This window comes from Medicago truncatula, chromosome 6, assembly GCF_003473485.1.
Source record: "Medicago truncatula cultivar Jemalong A17 chromosome 6, MtrunA17r5.0-ANR, whole genome shotgun sequence".
Classification (NCBI taxonomy): domain Eukaryota; kingdom Viridiplantae; phylum Streptophyta; class Magnoliopsida; order Fabales; family Fabaceae; genus Medicago; species Medicago truncatula.
In genome coordinates, this window is record NC_053047.1 from 18,890,811 (window position 1) to 18,917,756 (window position 26,946).

The 26,946-nt window shown below is 32.4% G+C and overlaps 2 protein-coding genes across 4 annotated transcripts; both read right to left on the bottom strand.

The window, feature by feature from the left end:
• Positions 1-899: 899 nt before the first annotated feature.
• Positions 900-7,974, bottom strand: LOC25497106 (dehydrogenase/reductase SDR family member on chromosome X). 3 transcript variants are annotated; one of them, XM_039835295.1, is made up of 10 exons: positions 7,823-7,974; positions 7,626-7,679; positions 4,712-4,778; positions 4,124-4,189; positions 3,826-4,034; positions 3,301-3,419; positions 3,056-3,151; positions 2,895-2,970; positions 2,019-2,172; positions 900-1,249 (listed from the first exon to the last, which is right to left on the bottom strand). In XM_039835295.1, exons 3-10 carry the CDS (start codon positions 4,724-4,726, stop codon positions 1,097-1,099), a joined length of 888 nt encoding a protein of 295 aa, XP_039691229.1. In that variant the 5' UTR covers positions 4,727-4,778; positions 7,626-7,679; positions 7,823-7,974; the 3' UTR covers positions 900-1,096. The 3 variants fall into 3 exon arrangements, with proteins under 3 accessions (XP_039691229.1, XP_013452307.2, XP_024641796.2); XM_013596853.3 differs by lacking the exons at positions 7,626-7,679; positions 7,823-7,974 and adding an exon at positions 4,855-5,736 and having other exon boundaries at positions 4,124-4,152; XM_024786028.2 differs by lacking the exons at positions 7,626-7,679; positions 7,823-7,974 and adding an exon at positions 4,855-4,989.
• On the bottom strand, positions 6,120-7,010 carry LOC25497107 (glutathione S-transferase T3). Its single transcript, XM_013596856.3, has one exon. The coding sequence runs from the start codon at positions 7,008-7,010 to the stop codon at positions 6,120-6,122; it is 891 nt and encodes a 296-aa protein (XP_013452310.3).
• Positions 7,975-26,946: the final 18,972 nt, after the last annotated feature.

Here is a 26,946-nt window from a genome sequence, read left to right on the forward strand (position 1 = left end):
TCTCTCCATTATAAATAAATTCAGGATTTTAGTCCCTCAGTTTCATAAGTTTGAGGATAATTTTTTTTTTTTCACAACCCAGTTGCAAGCTTATTCTTTATGACTTGTCATTTTCATTAATGACGTGAAATTACATTTTAGTGTTCCCCTGTTCCTTGAAGTTGTGGTATGTTTTGAGATTCATGACTTATATGATTCACTTCTCATTTAAAGGAGTCAAAATTGAAGGGTAAGATTGTTTTGTTTAGATATTTTCGAGTAAAAATTGATTTTGTACAATCCATTTTTCACGAGTCTATTAAACCACAAATCAATTTACAGTCACCCCACTTTTAGTAATAAAAAAAAATATATCTTACACGCATGCTTAATTGGTTATTTTTATAGAAAATAAAAAATGACTTGTTTTGCCGGTTCCCAAAGATCTTTTTAAAATGTTTCTAGAAAATAGTTTAACATGCATTAGAAAGCTCAAAGTTTCATATATCATTGTCATTACTCCGGGCTTTTTCTATAAGTAAATAGACATCTCCTGTTTTTTCTATAAACAAATGATATGTATATTTGATCTAAATTTAGACCAAATACGTATACTTCTTTGCTTATGTTAAAAACAAGAGGGATTACCACTTATCAGTCTACATCGCGTAAGTGATTGGTATAGTAAGCGTAGGTATGTGAATACGACAATTAAAAAAAAAGTAAGGTAGGGTAAGTCAGTAAAAAAAACATGAATTTTACTTTATAATATAACATGAAAGAGTTAAATTCTTCGATAGATTCACAACAAGAACATCACAAAAAAAGTCCAAAAAGTAAAAAAAATTAGGGTTGATTAAAACAACAAAGAAACTCAAAAGCACAAAAATTAGGAGCATTATATTAGCATATATTATATATTAATAAATAAAATAAAACCACAGATTTCACTCACAATAGAACAATTAACAAAAATTGAGTATAACGAGCACCATTCGTGTACCAATACCGGATAAGTACTTGGTACATGTACTTCATCATTTTACAAGTACCCATATTTCAAGAGTGTAAGTGCCACTATTCTTTGTCATTACACGACATGACATACAATCCAATGCTAAAAATTGTTTCTCTTATTACCAAAGGTGGTCACTGATAGCAAATCGGATGTAGTTTCCCAAAGCTCATGTGCTAATTTGGTGTCTTGTGAAAGTGCTGAAGAATTTATAGTTCTGCCTTTCCCCCCAAAAAAGTAAACTCCGGATGTTCCCTGCAGAAAAAAAAAATGTAAGCTTATTAACATTTTGAACTCAATGGCTAGAGTCAAGACTCAAGACAAATTTGCAAGAAATACTGATCGAGGATAACTATTTGTAAAGATCAATTATTCAAAAGGTCCAAATTAGTAATGTCAAATAATCAAATGTAATTCCACGTCATTAATGAAAATGACAAGTCATAAAGAATAAACTCGCAACTGGGTTGTGAAAAAAAAAAATATCCTCAAACTTAAGAAACTGAGGGACTAAAATCCTGAATTTATCAGTTAAAAGAGAGACACGATAATTGCATTTAAGCCTATATTTTTTCATCTAAAAAAGTGTATAATTGTTTTTGAATACTTTCCTGTTTTAGTCATACAACAGAACATTTTTAGCAGTACAAAAACACGAGGAAAAAAAACATATATTTTCATGAACATATATATTAATCTCATATTTTACAATAAATTTAATTTCATGAGTGTATTCGTTGCTACTTTCAATCATTTCATCTGACTGCTGACTTGTGTGTGTGTGCAGGCTTAATGTATTTATGTAAATGATTGACCAATATGTTGTTTCCTTGGGTAAGTTCAAGATTAATTACGGACGCAGAAGGATAAGGCATCAGGCAATAGATATTGCATCAGAATAAACCTTAGATATGACGACAACTAATGGTAATAAGTAAGTGAGTTGTTAGACATTTTGAAACATCAATGCATACAATAAAAATGTAAAACAGAAATCAACAAAGACTACTAAAAAAGTACTCACAGGCGGAGTAAGAGCGGCATCAATAATGGAATCATTCCCGCTCTCAAAGGATTCCAATAGGCGTAGACGCTTCAGTACAAAGAATGCCACCCAAGACAGGCATGCTGGAACTTCTCGCATGATGTTTGTTTGTACAACTCCAGGATCTGCAACACTGATGCACAACAATACAAAAAATGAATATTAAAAGTGGAGTAGAAACCATGGTTATTAACCATAAATATAATAAAAATTTATCTACAAAGCTTAAATCATTTTGCAAGGCTCTCTTTTTCTTGCAATTTTTTTTTCCATCTGATTTTTATTCATGTTCGTTTTCCTTGCGAATTGCAACACTAGCTCAAACCCAAAGTCACTCTTATTGGTGCTATTTATGCAACAATAAGTTAAACCCAACCACAAGTGCACAAGTGAGTTTTCATAAGAGTGTATCTGCTCGCACTTAAAACATTTTTCCGTCAAACTCATTGGCTAATTAGGTAGTTGTAGCTTCAGGGGCGGAGTATGCTCCTTGTTAGGAGACAAAGATTGTGATAGTAGCTTCATAGTATCCTCAACAAGACAAGGGCGCATAACCGATCTAAGCCTTTAATTGAAAGTTCAAAACTACATGAGAATTACAGGTTTGACATGAGATCGACAGACAGGACACTATGTTCAGATTGACATATACATTTGCCAAAAGCAAGAGCCCATGGATTGTGCTAAAAAGAACTTGGGAAACAATAATTTGTAGGAAAGTCATGGAAGCAATCAGAAAAACATATCCGAGCAATAAAGATCACAGTAATACATTAATTAGGTAACCTATACAAAACACACATCACTTGGAAAAAAGATGGCAAAAGGAAATAAAAGTTAATTTGGTAAACATACTTGACAAATATCTGATGAGATTTACCCATCTGGCACAGCTGTCGGTGGAGCTCATATGAGAAGAGAAGTAGACATACTTCAACAAAAATACATGCTAGTTAAGAATTAGGGCTAAAAATACGGTGTAATCTACATAAGTTCATTCAGAATATGCAGCTCACATTTTGAATACTCATAGATCTGAGCATATGGATATTGTTTTGATTTTAAAAATCTCTTCCCAGATACAGTTCCCTCATCAACCTGCATATTAGTAACTGAAAAAAAGAGTTTGAGAAGGTTCTATAGGAGCGCGCCATTGTAGAGAAAATCAACAAATATTTTATGGAAGGCAGTAAAACCCAAAGAGTAAGATCATTAAACAATAATATAAATCAAAAAGTGAGAACTAAAATGATTATCCTACCAGCTCGGTGAGTAAATGATGTTACATTAACAATTTTGGAAGATACAGGACTGCTTTCAAGAAGTGGTAATAGAAGCTTGGTCATAACAAATGGGCCGATATAATTTGTGGCGATCATCCTGGGAGAAAGAATGGAAAATATAATTGGATTTTAAGAGTAACTACTAATTTCAAAACTAAGACAGTAGACAAACATGGAGCAGATATAAAACAGATAAATAATTTTGCATCAAAGGCTCCCATAAAAATGTATCCTTTGTGCATACAAATGCTTCTAACTATGTTTCTCAAGTATCAGTTCCATAATAAATTTCATCTCAAAAGTTGACATTTAATTAATAATACCTATTACCATATCCCCAAAGCATAAATAAATTATGTAGATCAGGAAAGTAATTATTTGAAAGTGTGTCTTATGCACTTTGTATTGTGTTATGCAAGGCAAGCATGAGCATGGAGGTTTCAATGATAAAGATAGAATTTTGTTAACCACTAACAAAAGATTAGATAAAAAAAAGTAATTACTTATCGTAGCCCTCAGTTGTGACTCTAGGAGATGTTGCAAGTATTCCAGCATTGTTTATTAGTATTTGTACCGAGCAGTGCAAATCGGAATCCAAAAGCCATTGCCGCAGGGAAGTACCGAACTTTATAATTGACTCAGCCGACGAAATATCAGCCTGAAAAGCTTTGAGGTGGGCATCCTCATTCCAACCTTTAATCTTTTTTATGGTCTATCAAACAACGGGAAGAACACGATTAAGATCTTCACAATGCATGGAATCATCATTACCATGATGCTAATAATTAATATTGAAAATACCTCTGACAACAACTGCTCTGATCTTCCCACTGCATCAATCCATAACAGGAATCTTAGGTAAGAATTCTAGCAAGTAGCAACACATTTTTTCAAATAGTCTTTTGGACACACTCTATTATTGAATAAATCCCACTAAATAACCTAGACCACACAATGAAACACCAATATATAGACACATGCACCAATACACCAGACACAACACAACACTGACACTGACGCATAGATACCATAGAAATTTGATAAAAAAGAAGTGTTAGACACCAACACGTGTCAAACATGCACTTAATCTGAAGCTTCGATGATACATAAATCCACTTTCTATTAGTGCATGTCTGGATTGATGGTGAGATTGACATAATCACAAGATTTGGACAAAAACTACAGTTTAGAGATAGAGCTTTATATAATCACAGTGGTGGTGCAATTTGATCAATTTTATTGTGAATGAAAGCATGCACTTAGAAAGTGGATTTCACTTAGAATTAAATAGAGTTGTAGAAAATAGTGGATTATTAGCATATAAAAGGAGTTAAAACATAAGGTATTATAGCATTTGTAGCGTGATTAGCAAAAAGAATAAAGAATTACCAATAACAACAACATATCCTTCCTTAGAAAGTTTACATGCAGTAGATAATCCCAAGCCTGATGTTGCCTACACAAAAAAATGATAGAATTCACATAGTAATAATGAAATTTGCAAGAGAGGGAAGAAAGAAAAAAGAACTTACACCGGTGATGACGCAAATGGGCTTATTAGGAAAAGTGGAAGGTGAAGACCTTGGGTAGGATACGATTTTGTGAGAAAAGAGCGAATCCTTAAACAATTGGTAATGAGAAAATGCAACAGAAAAGGTCCAAAGCAACGCCATTCTCAAGAATTGAATCGAGCAGAGGAAATAGATAGAACGTAATAAATCCTTTATCAAATTAATCATTCCCACTGTGTGAGAAAGATAGAATCAGTTGGTTGTTAATACTCAGGTTGGGTTCATGATGGCAAGTTAGTTAAGGGAAAAAGAAGAAGGTAAATATGACACTTTGAATGCTTCAAAAAAACATAGTCAGTATATACGGTGGAATATTGATGATGGATTCTCTGCGGTTTGGGTTTGGGCCCAATTAATTGGGATCGGGATTGCCTGAATTTAGGGCGCAAAATCTGCATAATTTCATTGACGCGGCGCGGGAGCTATTTCATGACGAAAATGTCCCTCCAAACGGTTCTTAAGTGAGGGGCAGTTTCGTATTTTCTCTTCGACCCATGAAAGCGGGCGATTTGACCCGCTATTGATCTGCTCCGCGTCGCAGAAACTCGTCCGCGATACCCGCTATCCACAAACGTGTGGATTGGTAGCGTTGTGACGCACCCCTTGATTTTGGCCGCTCCACGACGCGCCCGCTTGATGTTGGTCTCCAACAATTCGAAGGAAAACGTGTTTTTGCATCCGGTACCGACGACGAAACATTGAATCGTCGTATGTAGGCTCATTGGCCAAGTAGTCGTCAATTAGTCTTTGGTTTGCCGCTGCATGATCTCTATTGAAATATTTTCTAGTACGAGATGCACAACGATATAAGTGTCCTCAACATCACGTTTTTGGAAGTAGGCTTCGATATCAAAAGGGTACATTGATAGTTTTTTTGGAAGATATTAATGAGATTTGTGAAAATGGAAGTAGATATGAGTCCCTATATATAAGTACATTGTGTGGTGATAATTATTAAAGCAAACAGTGGAGATAATTATTAAAGCAAATAGTATGTGAAATAATGGACACACAGTGGACATAATTATTAAAGCAAATAGTATGTAAAATAAGTCACGGGGACTTACAACACTAGGGACTATCACTGAGGACTATACAACACTGATAATTATTAAAGTAAACATTGAAGACTAAACAACATTGACAATTATTAAACTAAACATTGGAAACTAGACAACACTGACAATTTTGAACGAATACAAACAAATATTTGATTGAAATTAATTTCAAAACAGCTCACGCTCCAACTTCTCCAACAACTCTTTTTTTCGGTCATCGAGATGCTCTTCGGAACTTAACTTTATATACAATTTCATTTTCTTCAATCTATTTGTCTCCTGTTGCACCAAGGTGAACTTTTTCAATTCTTCAATCTCTTGCACCTTAATTTCTTTGAATTCAACCCACTCCTTTTCCAGCTGCTCCAAGCCAACAACGTCCTTGCTTTTCTTTTTACCTTTTTTTTTAGCTGCCTCCCTACCCATTGGACAAGCACTAGATCCTACAGAGTCCTCGTGAGATCTCTTAGATCCACTACTTCCTGACCCATTATTTCCTCCCATTTGACTACCATAACGTGGTTGATCACGGAGAATGCGCCATTCTTCCTTTAAAGTAAATTGAACATTCTTCCCACATGCAAATAATTCTTGCGCTTTTGTCAAAACATCATCTTCCAACCAACCGCTTCTTTGCAAACGCTTAGCGATTTCATAAGCACCAATCCATTTATTTATTACTTTGCTCATATAATTAAAATGGTTTCGGCAAGCAATTACATCACGCGGAGGATCGAATGAGCAATGCTCATTACAATACTCAGCAATTTTACCCCAATATGCTTCACTTGTCTGGTTTCTCCCGACAACACTGCATGTTCCAAATTTTATCCACCCACTAATTAACACCAGATTTTGTTCAGTGTTCCATACTGGTTGCGGATTTCTCTTGCTCTTAGGAGTTGTATCCTCTGGAATTGGAATGATTTCATTAGCTCTTGTCATTCCACCACGATTTATTTGCGTTGAATATTCAGGATATTCACCAACACTCTGAAAATTTGCATTCACCATTGACATATATCCATTAAATTGGGGTGTTTGAGATGGATATCCCATCATAGATCTATGATATGGATTAAAGTTGTTTGGAACAGAGGATGATTGATTGAAATTTAATGCAAAACCAAAATTAGACATGTTTTGAGGATGCTGATTGGGAAATTGATTTGAATTTTGAGGATGTTAGTTGGAAAATTGATTTGGGTTTAGAAGATGTTGGTTGGGAAATTGATTTGGGTGTTGATAATTGTTGGGATTTTGGTAGCTAAAAGTATAATGAGAAGAATTTTGGGTGTTGAATTGATTATTATTGGGATCCATTTCACTAAACAAAGACTAAAACTTCAAAAGAAATGCTAATAATAAGATCAAGAGAGTGAAAAAATTGGTTTTTTTTTCCTGTGTCCAAACTACATACACTAACACAACATAAATCATCAATTTAGCTAGAATGAACTAATCACAACTAATTTAGAATCCTATCCTTTGATTGTAATATACACACAAAAAAAAAAAAAAAAAAAAAAAAATCAGGATGAATCTATTGAGATCAGAACACAAATTTTGAACCGATAATACAAAAAAAAAAAAAAAAAAAAAAAAAAAAAAAAATCAATAACAGAATAACGATATCATCATCATCATGAATAGAATTGAATTATAGATAAATACCAGAAGGAATATCCTTTTGAGAATTGGAAGCCATGAGCGAAGAAACCTAGATAGCTGAAAAAAACGAATAACAATTTCTAGGTTAGACGATAAATTTTAAAGATTCAAATTGAATAAGTAAAACAAAAATTAGAGTAAGAAATGAAAATTAAGCAAAATTAAGAGTAATTAAGGAGAAGAGTGAAGAAGACGAAAACCTGAATCTGAAGAAGAAGAAGAAGAGCGATAAGGAAGAAGAGTGTGAGAGTGTGAGAGTGTTTTTGGTTTAAGAGACAAGTGGTATTTGTGGGCCCCGTCAATCTTCATCCTATTCTATATGCTCAGTGTGATGAATGGCTCACGATGTGGTGTGTGTAATCTTCATATATCTCAATTCTCATCACCCCATTTTCCAATGCACACCGTAATTTTATTTTGGATTAATACCTCAAATCCGTCCTTGAATTTTAAAAAATTGGTTAAATTCGTCCATGAATTTTATGAAATATCTATTTAGTCCCTGAATTTTACAGACGTCCATCAAAATGGTCCCTCCGTCCAAAAGCTCCGTTAGTGGTGATGACGTATCCCTTGCATGCTGTGTTGTCTTGTACACGTGTCAACAAGGCAACCACGTGTACAAGGACTAAATTGATGGAAATGGTAAAAATTCAAGACTTAACTTTTCAATATATTTTTTCCTGTGTTTCCAATTATACCCCTCTAAAATATGGATCGATTTTGTTATAATTTAAGGGCTAATTTAAGGACTAATTTGATTGATTTTGTTATAATTTAAGGCTGATATGATTGATTTTATTTGCAGAGAATGAGTACAAGGAGATATGGCATGAGAGGACCAGTGATTTCAAATGACATGCATAAACAAACACCACTGAGGGGTCATGCTTCACAAAATCCAACTGCTCCTAAAGTTATTAGAGTTTCAAATCCAAAATCCGCTTCTACTCAACGCCAATACATGGAGTTTATCCCAACTCCAGGATTTCCAAAGCATTGATACTTGTTTAAATTATGCTTTTGGACTAGTTTAATTAATGTTTTTTGGACTTGTTTAGTTTATGTTTTTTTGGATATGTAATCACTTAAGAACATCAAATAATTTGATGACTTGATGGTATGCAAATGTGTGTCTTTTTATAATCAAAGTGTCTGTCTTTTACTTTTTACTTTGTTCAGCAAATGTATGCACCAAGGATCACAGTGATATCTGTTGTGAAAATTCAAGGACCTATTTGATGGTATTTTCACTAATTTGATGATCGAAATAATGGATATGCATATAATTCAAGGACCAATGTGATTGAATTTTTTTGACAGAAAGGTTTGATTCATTCATTGACAATCTCTTTTCATTACAACATTACAACATTACACAGACTTGGCACAATACAATAGCATTTTAAACAACTCAGTCAAACAAAATACTCCTATCAATATCTTAATCAACCTAAGTTCACTTCCTACTCAATCAACTTTATCCATCAACCTTGCCCTCCAAACCTCTTCTCTGCCCCTAGCATTTGACTTCTCCATCAACCTTGCATTTCTTCCATGACCAACACCATTGTTTTTAAAATAGCCTAATTCTTCAGCTTCATCAACCCTCACAAAAAAATTACAATTTTCACAATTATCTTATACAATCAAAAGACAAAATCAGTATAATTTAAACAAAACATTCATATATCAAATAACAATTGTTAAACAAACCTTATGTAGAGTGCTCTCACATCATCATTGAAGCTCTCTCACATCATCATTGTACATGGAGCTTGAAGATGAATACCAATTGTTGTAGTTGTTTTTGCCCATTCGCGCACCACACATCAATTCATGGAAGAAATTTTGGGGATTTTGAACTCTATGTAAGGAATTATAACATTAGGGTTCCAAATTATATATTTGGGGAAGAAATAGCCCTTAATGAGGAAGAGGAGAAAGAGTCGTTACTCACAAAGAAGGGAAAGAGTTGTTGCCAATTTTATGAAAATCCATCAATTTGGTCCTTGGAAATTTTGTGTAAATCCATCAATTTGGTCCTTGGAAATTTTGTGTAAATCGATCAGTTTGGTCCCTGCTTGCGTGACATCTAACGTGGTAAGTTTTGTCAGAGGTTAACGTTACATGTCACCTCCGTTAACAGACCAACTTAACGGAGGGACTGATTTGATTGACATTTTGTAAATTCATGGACTAATTTGATATTTCGCAAAATTCAGAGACGAATTGTCCGATTTTTCAAAATTCAAGGACGAATTTGAGGTATTAGTCTTTTATTTTGACATAAAACCATATGGTAATTTTATTTTGGTAGAAAAAGCATAGGGTAATTTTAAATAAATATTGCTACAAATCTATTTCCAATTTTCAAAAAGATTCCATATGGTAATTTTATTCTCGATTTTTAATTTGAAGTTTTTAAAGAGTTTAATTATTATATTTTTATTAGAAATATTCAAAAAGATATTCCTTCGGGTATCTATTTATAATTCAATTCTATATAATGTCAGAGTATATTAAATAAATTTATTTTTAAAATGATTTGATTTTCAATACATTTTTTATATAAAAGAGTTTTTACACTATTAGATATTTAACTTTTTTTTTTTGAAGGATGGATAATTAACTTTTTAAAAATTTATAAAACTAATATTTTTTAAAGAATAATAAGTAATTCCAAAAATATGTTAATTTTTAAGTAGTAAATATATCTCGAACTTTACAAAAGAAAATACTTCCAAAACACCTGGTTGCATCTAAATCTCTTTAAAATTACATTTAATATCTAAATTGTCCTTCGTCGTATATTCCTTTTTTGAAAACCATGTATTATTACATTTACTTTGTTTTCCTTTTACTGTTTTTATATGATGAGATTATTCCCAGTTTCAATTGTATCAAATATACTATATTCTTCCCCAGTGGAATTTTGTTTTTTCTATTGACCAAAACAATCTTCGTGCTTGGGTATCAGTTATGCAAACCAGGTAAACTCCTTGCACGGATTTTTAGCTTTATTTTATTGTAAATCCTTTATATCTAATCCTAGCAGTAATGTTTACCCTAATTTCTTAACCCTAATCCTAAGTTTTTGGCTCCAAATTGTTCCAGCCGTTAGATTAATCTATGTTGATCTCCATATAATATCATCTGTTCCCATAAACATCACAACAATCGGTTCAAATTTGAAATTTGAATCTCAACCATCCTTAATTGCATTTACTTTATGGCTCCACTAACAACATTACTGAGCACAAGGTAGTTCAGTAGCCCCACTCAATTCACATTTGTTCATTTTCAAGATTAAGAAGTTAACTTACTCACTTTCCCACAAATCTTTTCAATTTTCCACGAAAAAAATCAACTGATGCCAATGTTTTATCTTCCATCTTCTCTAAATACTCAGTTCTAATATCTGGGTAACATCCCTTTCAATGAACTCATGCATTCTTCTTCTTCTTTGAAAGGGTCTTCTTATGCTCCATTTCTTTATCTCTCTCCATTTCAAGGTAAATGTTCTTACGCTGAATTTTTAGGGATGTTTTAGTTTTTAAATTGCATAAGCATTTGCACCATATAATTACTTAGATTTCAATTTCAATGTTGAATTTTATATTAAGAGAAGACCTTTCTTTCTTTTGTTGTATTTTAACTAAAAGTTGAGCTCTCTCTAATTTTTCCATCATATTGTGTGGATTTTCCATTGTTTGTGTGATTCATACCGGTGGTAGTAGTTTCCCCTATCCGTGTGCCTAAGACTTATTGTCAAATTACTATGAGAAATTGAAAGGAAAGTATGTTTTTAGTTAAATGTGAAATTAGATTTCTAATGAAAAGTTGGCAGCGAATCAAATAGAGTAACGTATAAAGAGTGGGAAAAGTAGGCAGTGTCACCCTTTCTAAATTTCTGATGTTTAGTGTCCAATATTAGCAATAAATAAAGGATTAACAATTTTGTTTATATGTTTGTTTTAGATATTTTATGATTCAGTTTTATATGCTGATTATAAACTTGATATTTTATGAAACTTTCTAACCCCATGAATAGAGATTACAGTGATGTTTTAATTACTTTTAGATTATACTTCCTCCGTCCTAAAATATAAGCAAAAAATAAAAAAAACACACTTATTAAGAATATTAAACTTCAAATGGAGAAGGAAGCATGAATATTATCATGTGATTTCAATACACTAAATAGTTGTAATCCAGTTGATTTCAATACCGTAAACCATGATTCCAATACACTTAATTATTGCAGGTACTTAATATTAGTGGCATTCCAATTCCAATACTCCTTAAACACACTTAGGTAATTGAACTTCAATGTTCATGCTCCATAAATGTAAAAGGGTAATTTTGGAACACTAGATTAAAATTGGTCAACTTTAATTTTTTTTGCTTATATTTTAAGACAAAAAAATGACATTTTTTTGCTTATATTTCAGGACGGAGGGAGCACATTTTCCACTTTTATTATATTATGCCTTAAGGTTATCATAACACTATTAAAACTATAGAAAAAATATTGGGCTGAAGAACAATGGTTTTTGTCCTGCAAATACTCATACGTTTTGAATCTAATGATTTTCTTTCAATGGTAACTTTGTCCCACCTGCAAGTTTTTTTACCTACAACCTTTTTGAATTCATTTCAGGTTGACTTGAAGTCTATGCTACAAGTTTATTTTTCTTCTCTCGCCTTTATTTTATACTTTTTACAGCTCCATTAATTAGCTTCTAAATCATTATTTGACCCTGTTTAAGCTCAGTTTAGGTCAGTTTTGTAGCTCTTATAACAAGGGTAAGGATCACATCTATTAAAATTTTGACCACTCATCGAAAAATATAGGTATAAATACGAGCAACATTAGAAGAGTCCCCGATAATGGTTCATACATATTTTCATGTATCAAAGTATTGAAATCATTTAAAAATATGTGACAAGAGATTTGTATAAGAACAAGCATAGACTTCTTAATCAATAAAAAAAATTGCTCTACAAAAGCTCTATATATCTTTTTTTATTAAGAAGTCTTTGCTTAATATTTACTCATTAAAAAAAATGTATTGTTTATGATTTTAGCCATATTTATTTATGTTTTGAATTTTTATTGTTATTGTCTTCAACACTATATTTATTGATAATAATAGTTTGTGAGTTGGATTGCTAACCATAATTTTATTCATCTTAGTTTGTAGTTAGTAGCAACAGTACATTTGCAAACTACGTAGTTTTGTTTTTTGATGATGGATACGTGAAGTTCCTTATCTTTGGAATAAAGATATGATGCTCCTCAAGTCTCGCTGTACTGCTTCCTTCTCTTTTATTGGCACATGGAGAGATATGTTCAATGGAATTAATTTTATTAAGTGACTTTAATTTTTTTGTTTTTCTATAAAGTTCGGTTTTTAACTTTAATGTCTATAGTTTTGTTTCATGAAACCATTGAGATTTAGTTACTCTACGAAATTTTAGCCCGATCTCATTGGAATGAAACTTAGTTACTCTATTCATGTTCTATTTCTATTCATTGCTTTAATTCTTTTAGAGTTTCCTCTTCTTTGATCTATTAAGATTTTGCTAAGAGATTTTTCTCACTATTATTTTACATTTGAGCCAAGAGATTTTGCTAAGAGAATATTCTCACTATTATTTTACATTTGCTAAGAGATTTTGCAATTTTTTCAGTCCAGAGGTGGTGTTTGGAGGCTTGCATATTTAGTCTTTAGGTTTGATTGAAGAAGGTTTTTCTTTTGTTGGTTTACTGCAGCTGTATTGTGTTAGTGTCTCCGCTCAAGCCTTTTTTGTTTTGTTATTGTTACTGCCTTTATATGTCTACATTGCAGCCTACAAGTTTTTTTTTTTTTTTTTTAGAAATGCTAAGTTTGTATATGTGCTTCTCTAAATTCAACTTAAAAATTTGAATAGTTGGTGGAAATTGAAAATATATTTGAGGTATGATACTTCATATTAAACCTATCCAGTCAAATCTGGTTTCCATGGATTGAACGTTTGACCTTTTTCTTAATCTTAACTCTTTTAATGCCTCAACCCTTTAATAAATGGATTACACTGTCTAAAATAAAAACATTAATTGATATATTTTTATTTATAAATAATAATTTAATCGAATGGTAATATTACATCATACCCGTACATCACACATCTTGAAGGTTACTTATTGGTTTCTATTAGAGTCGACAAGATCCGTGCGATGCACGGGTCGAAAGTCTAGTTTTATCAAATTGAGAAAGGGAAAATTTAATATAGGTCCTCTCTCTCTCTCTCTCTCTCTCTCTCTCTATATATATATATATATATATATATATATATATATATATATATATATATATGGGATAGGATCAAATGACACCATGGTGTCAAATTAAATTTGACACCAAATCATAACCATTAATTCAACTTTAATCCGACGTCTCTCATCAATTCATTAAATACTCGCATGCTTATCAAATTATCTAATTTTTAATTTTAGAAACAATTTATTCTTTCTTTTTTTGATTAATTATTTACCATTTGATTTTTCCCTACAATTTCTTTTTTTTACTAATCTTTGTTCAATCATCTTTGTATTGACTACTCTTTCATTTGTTGGATGGTAGTATTCTTGAGTTCATGCTGCTAATATTCTTGTATCGGATGTTCTAGCATTTGTGTTTTGCTTTCGTTTAGTAGCATAAGTTCTTTTTTATTTTTTGGTGCAATGTGCTCTTTATAAATCAATTTCCTTTGGTACTTCTAGGAAAAATAAAAATAAAAAAGGTTAATAGGAATAAAAAAAATAAGGATGATAAGCCCTAAAAAAAAGAATGTCAGTGAATAATTTTTGGCAAACAAACTATAATAATACCAATAGAGAATTTTTGGTAAATAATTATTCAAAAAAAGAAAGAATAAATTGTTTCTAAAATTAAAATTTAGATAATTTGTTAAGCATGTGAGCATTCAATGAATTGATGAGAGACGTCGGATTAAAGTTGAATTAATGGTTATGATTTGGTGTCAAATTTAATTTGACACCATGGTGTCATTTGATCCTATCCCTATATATATAATTTTGTCTTCAATTTGTCTTTATGAATACCCAATTGGTTAGTTTGTTTGAACGTCTCGGGTTCAAATCCTAGAAACAACATCTTTGCTTCCGCGTACACTGCACCCTTTGCCCTCTTTATAATTGATTTTTAATAAAAAATAAAACATCAGATAAGTTAAACACAAAAGTTGTTTCTTCAAAAAAAAAGTTAAGCACACAAGTTTGATCTACACTCTAATATCATTCCATCATTCCTCTACCTGTGAGGCCAAGATATTGGTTGGAGATCAACTTAGCTTTTTGAAAAATAGATCATTTAAATTGATATTAGCACATGCGACCTAGTGGTCATAACTCATAAGTTTGATCCTTGCTTTCCCCATTCTTATAAATAAAGTTAAGGTTCAACATACAGTAAAACAGGTTTTTTTTTGTCCATGTTTCAAGTCCAAAGAGTTCTTATGTAAGGATAAAGTAGCATGAGAGTCAAAAAAACCAAAAACCTTGAGCCTTTACCCAATTTATCTTTGTGAATACCCGGTTTGTCTTATTTAAAGCTAGAGGACCGAATTGATACCAATTAGGATGTGTTTAGGTTGCTAGGAATCTTAAAATGGGGTGAACTCATGCTTAATTTGAAAAAGTTGAAAGTAAGGGTGACAAATAAATGTGTAAAAAAAATGAATGGCAAAAAGGGTAAAATTGGAATTATAAGTGTTTCGTTCGGGTGAAGGTATGAATATAGGAGTAAGAGGTAAAATTTCCAAAAACCACATCTGATTTCTAAAGTTGGCCATTTGAAATGTAGCACAACCCTAGTAAAAATACCTAGTTATACTATTCCTTGGAGTACCTACTAGGGGGAGGGGATCATGATTATAGTCGGTTCACAATAAAATATATGTATGGTTTCTTTAAATTGAGGGGAGTAGAGCGTTAAAACTCTTAGAAATATTTTATTGATCATTTGCATTTCAAAAGGCTCAAAGAATTAGTCTCTTCAGTTGTGTGCGAAGAATAACATGTTTAAAAAAATATATAAAAGTAGAGAAAGTTCCACAAAAAATTGGAACTTGAAAATCACTTTAAGCCAAGTTGTTTAACTTTCAATTTTCTTGACACAACACCCAAATGCAAGAAAGCCCAACTTGGTTGTTTTCACCCACTAGATTTTTCTAATATGGATCAATGTATTGGGTTCACAATAAAATACATGTATGGTTAGATAGATGGTTGTGGTTACCAAATCAGGATGGTGGGTATTCTGTACATGGAGTCTATGACATGCTGACATCACAGGAGCAGCCCCAGTTAGATCAAAATATGGAGTTAATTTGGCATAAACAGGTTCCTCTCAAAGTCTCTATCCTTGCTTGGCGACTTCTGAGGGATCGGTTACCTACAAAAAATAATTTGGAAAACCGTGGGATTTTACCTTTGGATGCGCGGTTGTGTGTCTCTGGATGCGGGACCGTTGAAGATGTCAATCACTTGTTCTTTGTGTGTCCAACTTTTAGCGCCTTATTGCCATTGGTGCGAGCATGGCTAGGAGTGGTCGGGGTCGACTCTCAATCAACTTCAGATCATTTGTTGCAATTTATTAATTATGCAGGTTGTTCGAGAGGGCGACGATCTTTTTTTCACTTGATTTGGTTACTTTGTGTTTCAGTGTTGTGGAATGAACGGAATGACAAAATTTTTAGAAATAGACAAAGCTCTTTGCCACAAATGCTAGATAAGGTTATATCATCTTCTTTGTGGTGGTTAAAAGCTCATAATGTTGTGTTTAGTTTTGGTACTCAGAATTGGTGGTCGAACCCGCTGTTATGTTTGGGTATTGACTAATTTGGTTGTAATTTTGTTTGGACCTTGAAATTTTCGTGATTGCTTCGGCACATCTTGTGCTGTAACAATTACGGTGTCCGTGGTAATATATCTCATTTTTGCTTGTTCAAAAAAAAAAAAATACATGTATGGTTTTTTAAAATTGAGGGGAGTAGAGCGTTAAAACTCTTAAAAAGATTTTATTTATCATTTGCATTCCAAAAGGCTTAAAGAATTAGTCTCTTCAGTTGTGTGCAAATGATAACCTGTTTAAAAAAAAAAAAAAAAAAAAAGTAGAGAAAGTTCCTCAAAAAATTGGAACTTGAAAATCAATTTATGCCAAGTTGTTTAACTTTCAATTTTCTTGACACAACACCCAAATGAGAGAAAGCCAAACTTGGTTGTTTTCACCCACTAGATTTTTCTAATATGGATCAATGCAATGGGTTGTGATTTAATAAAAAATAACAAGCAAATTTATAAAGCAATCTAAATTCTATATCCACTTTAAAGGATTAAAAAAAATACAAGTTTAACAAACTAGTATAATGGATTGGTAAAGTGTCAAAACAAAGGAAATTAACATAAACCAAAGTTAAATATGACATAGAAGAGTTTAAAAATATCATAAAATAGATTAAGGTTCAAAAGCTTTTGTAAAGCTAATTATTCTCCATTGTTGCGCATTCCCTTCATATTTTTGGACCTGAAATATACATGATAAAAATTATTGACAAACAAGAGTTCTGGCAAGTCTAAAAGATATTTTGTTATCTCAATCAATAAATCATAAAATTATAAATTATGCTAATTGTGTTTACATATTTTTACAGACAAAAGTTTATTAGCTAATGTTTTTAGAATTAAATTAGATTTTGAACTTATTAGACCTCCTAGTTATGGTTCAATTGATTAGTTTTTATTTATTTTTGTCTCAAATTGATTAAATTGTTTGAATATGAATAAAATTGCAATCAAACTATTCAAGTCATTGAACCATAGATTCATTTCGATTTTAAACCCTAATATTTACTTCATAATAACATATCATGGTCATCAATTCAGTAAATTAACGATATTTTCTACTAGCTATCGGAATATTTTATAGATGTCAAAAAAATTTAATTATCTTTCTACTTACCGCAATATGAATTTCATTTTTTCTTCCCTGGAGTTGATCCTTTTTCTTTATCATCCTTTTTCGTATTGATTTTATTCTTTGAGTGATTGCTTCAATTGTCCATAATTAATATAAAATTAAACATACAGTTGTACAAAAATAACAAGATCAATGGTATTATTAGTATTCTAGTGGTTAAGTTGGAAATATCTAAAATAAACCAAGAAGTTTATCTAGTTGCTTCTAAATATTACTACTAAAAATGTTGAATTAAAAAAAAAAAAAATTGACAATTTTTTTTTTATCTTCAATTCAATTTGACTTTTATACATTAAAACAACAAAATTAGAGACTACCTTGTTTCATCTTTGATTTTTATCGACAATTCAACTTTTTGTTATAGAGTACTATCATAACAATCTATGCATACCTTGCATATAGTACTAGTTGAACTGACGAAAAGTCCTCACACTTTGCCATACTATACAAAGCCTCAATTTGGGTCATGTATTCTATCCTTTCATCAACTTTGTGCTGAACCTACATCCAAATAATTGTCGGTTAATAACTTATCTACCTATATCTACATATGGAGAGTATAATCAACATTTCAAATAGTTTTAGGGTAATTAGTAAAACAACTTAGTTTTCTTTATCTACTTATATATATATGAAAAAATATATATAGTACTGTTTTAGTGTAAAACTCAACACAGCTTATCATTTTTTTTTTATAGAAAATAAACATTGCAAAAAAATTAATAAGTTATAAAGCGATAAACTAAGTAAGTTGCATAAATTTAAAAAAAAAAGCATACTCTGAGCTTGATATTCTTTTCAGGACTATAGCCATCAACTGTTCCTATGAATCTTTTTCCTTTATATTCCTTGCAGATAAAGAGTCCCACAAATTGATAAGGCTCATAAGGTTCAGTTTTTGTCGGGTTTTCTCTCTTGGAATTCCATGGTCTGTGCTTTGTTTCCGCTTCTTTTTTTTGTCTGAAATACATAAAAAAAATTTCATTAAAATTAACATTTAGTACATTTTATATTAAACAAATGATGAAAATAAAACATGTATAACATCCAAGCATTGAATGTATATTTTAGTGATTAATTTTAGTGATGAAATAGTTTTTCGTATTTCACGGATATTCACTAAGAACTGATCATATTAACACGTACATAAATCTATATTGTGTCATTATTTTTCAAATGCCGAAAAGTTATCTGATTCTTGTTGAACATAATTATAAAACAAGTTTATACTGTTGTTGTATAAACAAACAAAAAACTAGTTTACGCTGTTGCATTTTCCATTTTCTCAAATATATATGTACATATATCACAACATGCATACACACACATATGTATCCATAATTAGCAATGATTTTCCTAATATTTTCTTTAAAAAAAATGATGTCCCTAATCTTGGGACCACTAAGTTAATAATCATAGTTTAAGTATCTTTTAATTCTTTGTACTATAGTTGTATTATTTATAATGGTGTAGAAAATAGTAAACTATTATATGGAGATTACAACACAATTAAGAGAAAGTGAAACATCTTTACATTTTTCCACCCCAAAAACATTTACGAAGTACTCATAAAAAAAGTATAGTATTCATTTAAATCATGCATGTCTTTTTTAGAAATCTGTAAATATGTTCTCTTAAAGTAAATTGAATCAAACCCATTGGTCTATTAAATATTTTGATATTCATTTATAAACGTGCAAATATGTTCTCTTAAAGTAAATTGAATCAAGCGCATTGCTTGTAAAATATTTCAATGTTCACAATCAATCAAAATTTCCTTTTACTTGAGATATTTTTCCTCTTTTTGTTTGAGGTGGATGCCTCCCCAAGTGCAACGACGTTTTTCATTGGACTTTCAGTGTCCTTCTCTGAGCTATTGCTACAATCGTACACATTTAATCATTAATGAATATAGATATTGATAACAAATAAAAAAAGCATAAAGTATTTTTATGGCCCTAATGGATAAATCGATAGAATCCAACATCAAGAGAGGTATTTGTTTATTATTTTTATTTTTTTTTATAATACCTTGATTGTAGTGGTGGTACTTGTTGAGGCCCACATATATCTTCCTTATTTGTCAGATTTTTCAAAACTTCTCTAGGTTCCAAATACTCCACTCAGTTATCATTATGGTAGAAAACCTAAATATCCAAATAAATAATATTAATGAACACGTTATTATTAGAGTTTATAGTAAAATCAACAACTAGTAGAAAATTTAACAATTAACTAACTAACATTTTATTTAATGTTTGAAAAATTTATAATTTATAAATAAGAATAAGTAAATTTTGATACAATGTCATTATATATTTTAAATTGGATTGTATCATGTTATGCATGCGGCTTAAATATTGGATTGTAGCAGTGCCTACAACCACATCGAGTCCTAATTGAATTGATATTGTAAATTAGAGTAAAAAGCGCACCTAAGGGGAAGCAACACCGTGGTTAATGTAATACCCCGTTTTTCCAACTTAAAAATTTCACATATAATCACATATAAATCAGAGTATTTTCAACGTAAACGGAATGTCACACTACTTTTCATAAAATCATAAACTGAATAAATAACTATTTATCCTACAAATTCAACAACATATTTATTACTACTTCGCAGCGGAAATTATTTCAATATTTAAACATCTTTGGCACACAGGCCTCAACGTAAAATCTCATAAACTTGTTCCAACAACATGTCCTTAAAACTTCATAAAACAATACGTAAGGAACATAAAGCAATAACAAATTCCCATCCCGTTAGGTATCAGAGCACCTAAGACACACATGAGAGGAGGCCCACTCACGACAGCAACTAACAACAACTATTCTCGATCACCTGCAAGTTACCCATACGAAGAGCAACATTTCCAAGCAGAAGGGGTGAGATTCACAAACAATAATAATAGGTATATAAATCATCAACTGTATTTAACAACCTAATTAACAACGGATAATTCAACAGTCTTGTTTCATATACTTCATCAACATTAACAACACCTACAAACTCAACCAACAACAACGACAACAACTCAACCAACAACAACGACCATGCAACGACACAACGACAAATGCGACAATGCACATGCATGTGGTACCATTTTAACGCGTTTGAATGAATGAGCATTCACAGGGCATAAGTGTAACGCCCACTTTTGTTAATTGTTTATTTAATCGAGTTTAGGCGATTATATTATATTTATATAATATATGCATGATTTTGGTATGATTTGAATGATTTACGACTATATTGATGGTTTGGTTGATATTGTGATAAGTTATGAGTTTTGGAAGATTTGATAAGATTAAGGGATTTATTTTATTGTTAAATAAAATAAAAATTTGAAAATAATATAAAATATTTAGTTGAGGGCTGTTTTGATATTTTAGATAGTTTTGGGGGAGAAAGTGAGATAATATAAGTATTTAAGAGGAGATATAAAAGGGTTAGACCTAGCTTTAGAGAAACATTGTTGTACGTACGTTTTTGGAGAAAAGGAAGAAAAAGCCAAGAGAAGAGAAACCAAGAGGGAGAGCTGCGATTTCTGCAAATTAAGGTAAGGGTGAGACTAATAACTCTGTATTGTTAATTGAATGTAATTCTGATGTTTAGTTAGCAAGAATTAGGATTGAATTGGAGAAAACGAAAACTAGGTCAAATCCCTAAAATTGATAATTTAACGGTAGGAATTGATTAGATTGCTGTAGAAAGTGTTCCTGGACCTTAGATAATGTTTAGGACAAACTTTGGAATCAATACTAGGCTTAGAACCATGTGAATCGTCGGATTTTTGTGAAAATAGGAAGCCTGGCCGTAGCGACATTCATCGCTCGCCACGGCGAGCTATGATCCTCGCCTCGCGAGTGATGATCTTCATCGCTCGCCACGCGAGTCTTTCCCTTCGCCTCGCGAGTTCTTTTGGTATTGCTCGCCATAGCGAACAACCTTACTCGCCATAGCGAGCTAAGGCAGAGAGCATGTTGGATTTTGTGTTTCGACCTTTTTAGTTGGACTTTGAGTGCCTTTGAGTGCCTGAACATACCTAGTAATGAATAGGGATGAATGTAGGACAAGATTAAACCCAGAACAACATTAGTTTGGAACTTGTCTTGTACTCGCCATGGCGAGTAAGAATTCTCGCCTCGCGAGCACTTCCAGGTTGGAGTGTCTTGAGTGTTTGTGCGATCTGTGTCGCACGTTTGGATCAAGAGAGAACCCCCTTATGGTAATGAGACCTAATGATGACGTTTAATGCAGTTTGTAAAGCTGTTTAAGATATGTTGAAATTTAATTGAGCATGATTAATGTATTGTGCAATTATGTAAGATATGAAGGTTTAATTATGATGCAATTGATGTGCTATTGATATGATGATATCATCCTGTTATGTGATTTGACTGTGCTACTGCTGTTATTTAACTAAGTGCATAAGGTCTATATATATGATGAAATGATGACGTTTAGCTCCAAATTATTGGATGCATGTTGATATGTTGATTACGGTGATTTGTTCATAAGAGTCCATGCATAGCATTTCGTTGAGCTTAGTCCTCACCACGATTATTAGGAGCTTTGTCCTCCGCACGATTTATAGGAGCTTTGTCCTCCGCACGATTAAAGTATATTAATACTTATGATGACGATTGGTACCACATGCATATAAGGAGTCTAAGAGCATTGTCACATTGTCATGTCCATAATGCTATGTTGTTGATGACGATTGAAATGTGAATACGTGATACTTGTTATTTGAATATGCAAAATTATTTAAGAATGATTATGATGTTAATGTTAATTATGATTCGAATTACTTTGATTAACATTATTTTGTTATGAAATCTCACCCCTTCTGCTTGAAAATGTTGCCCTTCGTATGGGTAACTTGCAGGTGATCGTGCTTAGTGTGCAGTTGCCGTCGTGAGTGGCCTTGCCTTCACTGTGTCGTCTAGGTCGCTCTGATACGTAACGGGATGAGGTTATTTGCATGCTTCATTCTCTTACGTGACTACCATGTTTATGTTTTATGATGTTGAACAATTATGATGTTTTGTGAAGTTTATTTAACTCATTTGAGATATTTTGATGGGGCCTACGTGCCAAACTGTTTTATGGATTACGAACTAAATTCCGCTGCAACGTTTGAAATATTTGTTGAAGTTAAATTGTTATTTAACTAATTTTGGACTATGTTTGTATGTGATATCCCGTTTATGCTGAATACTCTGATAAAATGTTTAGAAATTTTTATATTGGGGAAAACGGGGTGTTACAATAAGCCCTCAACAATTTGAATGAACTAGCATTCACAGGGCATGAGCCCTCAACAATTTGAATGACATGGCATTCACAGGGCATAAGCCCTCAACGGTTTATGAGTATGCAATGGACTCAACTTTGTGTATATCAACATACAACTCAGCAACATCAACGACAACGTAGACGACGACAATGACAACAACAACTGTGCATAAATAATTATGATTTACTCCACAACTTGGTCAACTGAAGGATATTAATAATCAACAACAGCAGAGACAACAACATAAGCAATTTGCAACATAGCAATATTAATAATAACAACTTGAATGATATAAACAACGATATTTTCTATATCATACATTTTCCACATAATATAAATATCTTAAACTAGCCAACAATCATTAATCATTTGATTCAGGCTCTCTATAAGTCTATAACTTATTAACAACTTCCATTCCTATCCCAAGATCAACTCACAACATGGGTTAAATACTCTTAAACACCTTAATTGAACTCATAGTACTTCTAGTTTTGAGGTTTGGAATTATCCCATAAGTTTTGGATTAACTTAGAAATGGTTATGCTGAATTTTCATAAGATTTCACTAAGACCTCCTCGGAGTATTTTTATCATATTTCAAAAACCAAAAATCATTTTCAAGTCAAACCAAAGTCATTGGAAAGCTAACAAAATTATCTAAAACTTTCATGTTTACACCAAAATCCAGTTCAAAGCGGAAAGGGGTGAAAAATAGTGAAATATGAAGGATCTGGTTCATAAAAATCGTATCACGATTTTAGAAATCGCGGTGCGTTTTTGTGTCCAGAACCACTGAAAATTCTGCCATCAAAATCGCGGCACGGTTTGACAGTGTCAGGTCCAGAAATCTGCTTTTCAAAAAATGTGATTTTCACCATTTCGCGCGTAAAAGTCAAACCGTTAATCGGATTTTGATGTCGTTTTCGCCTACACTCTCCTGAAACTTGGATCTATCATAATCTACAACTATTTTAAGTCTCAACCACCCCAAAATCGATTTCCCAAAACCTCACATAATCTCTTGTTTGCAAAAACGTTTAGACTCCGACTTTTCAAGCATAAATTTCAACTTCCATCAACCCAAACCCCAAAACTGATTGGGAACCTAGTCCGTGATTAATCTGCAATCTAAACATCCTTTATCACCCTAATCCATCAGATTACCTACTTCTTCCAACGATTCAATTCTACATTCTAACCCTAATTCCCAAATTCATAAACAACTACATGTTAAATCAATTTCAGAATTTACATACACTATGATTATTGAGAGTTAGTCTCACCCTTACCTTAATTCTGACGAACGAAGCTCTACAATCTCTCCGGTTCTTCACTTGGCTCTTCTCCCTTTTTCTCCCCCAAAGGCTTGTTTTCACGTGAAAACTATTCGGACTTATGTTTCTCCTATTTATTTCCTCAACCCTATTTATCTTATTTTCACTTATTCCTATAAACTCTTCTAAATTTCAAAACAGCCCCCACACCTTAATCTTATTTTATTTTCAAATCTTATTCTATTAAATATTAAAATAAGCCACTTTAATAAAAGAACAACACCACACAAAAACCATATAAATCACATAAGTCATAAAAATGGACTCTAAACTCAATAAAAAAAAATCAAATAATTAAATAGTGCGTTACAACTCTCCCCAACTTATAGAATTTTCGTCCTCGAAAATGTACCTTAGATCAGACGATTCCCATCCGTTGTCTGAGTACCAGATAAAGCAAACACCTTCCCACTAGACTGAGCTTTCCTAGGTTTCTTACACTGAGAACCAATGTGACCTTCTTCATTACAGTTGAAACACACCACATTTTCATGCTTGCAATCTGCAATTGTATGCCCTTTTCTGCCACAACGGGAACACCGCTTCGCATCACCAGTACAAGCATTACTCTTGTGACATTTCTCTCCACATCGGTAACAAACAACTTCAGTAGGATTCTCTTTCCTCTTGGGTCCCCTCTCATCATTAACCCTCTGCTCACCCTTATCAGCAGGAGCACTGTAAGGCTTTGGACGACTTTGCTGACTCTTACCTTTCCTCTCACTCACAGCCTTGTAATGAGCTTTCGTATCCTCCTCATAGATTCTGCAACTGCTCACCAGTTCAGAAAAGTTACGGATCTTCTAATATCCAATGACCCTCTTGATCTCAGCACGCAAGCCATTCTCAAATTTGATGTACTTGGAGAACTCAGCAGTCTCAGCAGTGTAGTGCGGATAAAACTTAGCCAGCTCTACAAACTTTGCCGCATACTCGGTCACTGACATGTCACCCTGCTTCAGCTTAAGAAACTCAATCTCTTTCTTCCCGCGAACATCTTCCGGAAAGTATCTGTTCAGGAACTCTCTCCTAAACACAGCCCAAGTAACAACTCCACTTCCGTACTCTAAGATAGGTTGAATACTAACCCACCAATCATCAGCTTCCTCCGCTAACATGTGCGTACCAAAACGCACCTTCTGAACTTCATTACTCCGATAGGTTGGAAACTCTTTGAGCCACGACTGAGCTCCATCAGGGTCATACCTTCCCTTGAAAGTAGGTGGATGATTTCTCAGAAGAGTTTCCAACATTCTAACCTCACCACTAGCACCAGCACCAACATTAGGCTGTTGCCCCACAGCTTGAGCCACAACTTCCAATGCAGCAGCAATAGCAGCGTCAATTCTTCCAACCATCTTAGTTCTCTGCATCACAAACAACAATCAGGACAACACATTGACAGTATTACAACTGTCATACGACACTACGCGATGATGCACAAATGTGTGTCCATGACGAATAATTTCCTCTGCCACACTTAAGAGTTCAGAATTATATACCATTATATTAAAAATAATTTTATTCATGCTTTTTCCATCACTTTAACTTAGACGTCTTCATGCATAAAAGTTCATATCTTCTACCTTATATAATTTTACTTTGAGATAGATTTGTTCTTTACCTCATTGCACCTTCTTGTGCTACTATAAAAAACCATTCATCTACCAAGTTATGTATCCCATCACAAATTTAAGTACATTGGATAACATACTATAAAATTTCCGACAAGTTTTTAAGAATAAAAGTTTTGTTTTAAGAGCAAAATGAATTTTATTGGATCAAATTGAGAGAAGTAGAAAAAGTAATAAAGTCAAAGGCTGGGTATAAAGAATATAACGGGTACACTCTACCCACCAAACTAAAATCACCCTGACTTAGGAAAACAAACAGGATTCAAAAAATACTCCTAAATTAAAAATTAAAAAATACTCCTAAACAAACAGGATACAACAAAGTCCCCTTTCTTTCATAACTTCATTGCATGTAAGCTAGAAGAAAAATTAAAAATTAAATACATTTCTGACGCAACAAACATATTCTAAGAGAGGATGCACAAAATATGTATTTAGGCCAAAATGGAGTAAATACATAACATCTTCATATAACTTCAATGAATGTAAGTAAAAATAAAAATCAAATTTAAAGAAGTTTAGACACAAATCTTTTCGACAACTTGTACAAAATAGGTATCTAACGCGAAATATAGTATAATAAGTACATAAAAACGGGTTTAAGCTTACACAAATTACCCATCATTCTTTCATGGATAGCCTAGTTGTGGGGTCAAGATAGTTCATGAATATGTGCTTATGTGGCTAATATGTATTGGTTGGGATAAATTATCCATCATTCTTTCATGGGTAGCCTAGTTGTCACCAACATAGTAATACCATTGAGCATTACCTTTTGTTTGGCGATACCCTAAAAAAAGACAAAAATAAAATAAAATTATTTGAATCGATGTTGACTGTCGGTAGCACCCCGTTGAACACCATCTTTTATATTTTTCTTTTCCAATTTAAAATAAATAATTGTAAAATAGAATATTTTTTTTTTCTTAAAAAGTAATTCAATTTTTTTTAATAGAGAAAGTAATTAAATTTTTAGTACATAATTAAATTTTTATTGACCACCAC

Excerpts from the sequence above, each read along its gene's own strand:
- LOC25497106 (XM_013596853.3), bottom strand. The coding sequence starts at position 5,061 with ATGATTAATTTGATAAAGGATTTATTACGTTCTATCTATTTCCTCTGC. Across the intron at positions 4,779-4,854 it reads CCATTTGCGTCATCACCGGT|GCAACATCAGGCTTGGGATT; the intron begins GTAAGTTCTTTT and ends TTTTTTGTGTAG. Across the intron at positions 1,250-2,018 it reads ATGCCGCTCTTACTCCGCCT|GGAACATCCGGAGTTTACTT; the intron begins GTGAGTACTTTT and ends TTTTTTCTGCAG.
- LOC25497107 (XM_013596856.3), bottom strand. The coding sequence starts at position 7,010 with ATGGGATATCCATCTCAAACACCCCAATTTAATGGATATATGTCAATG.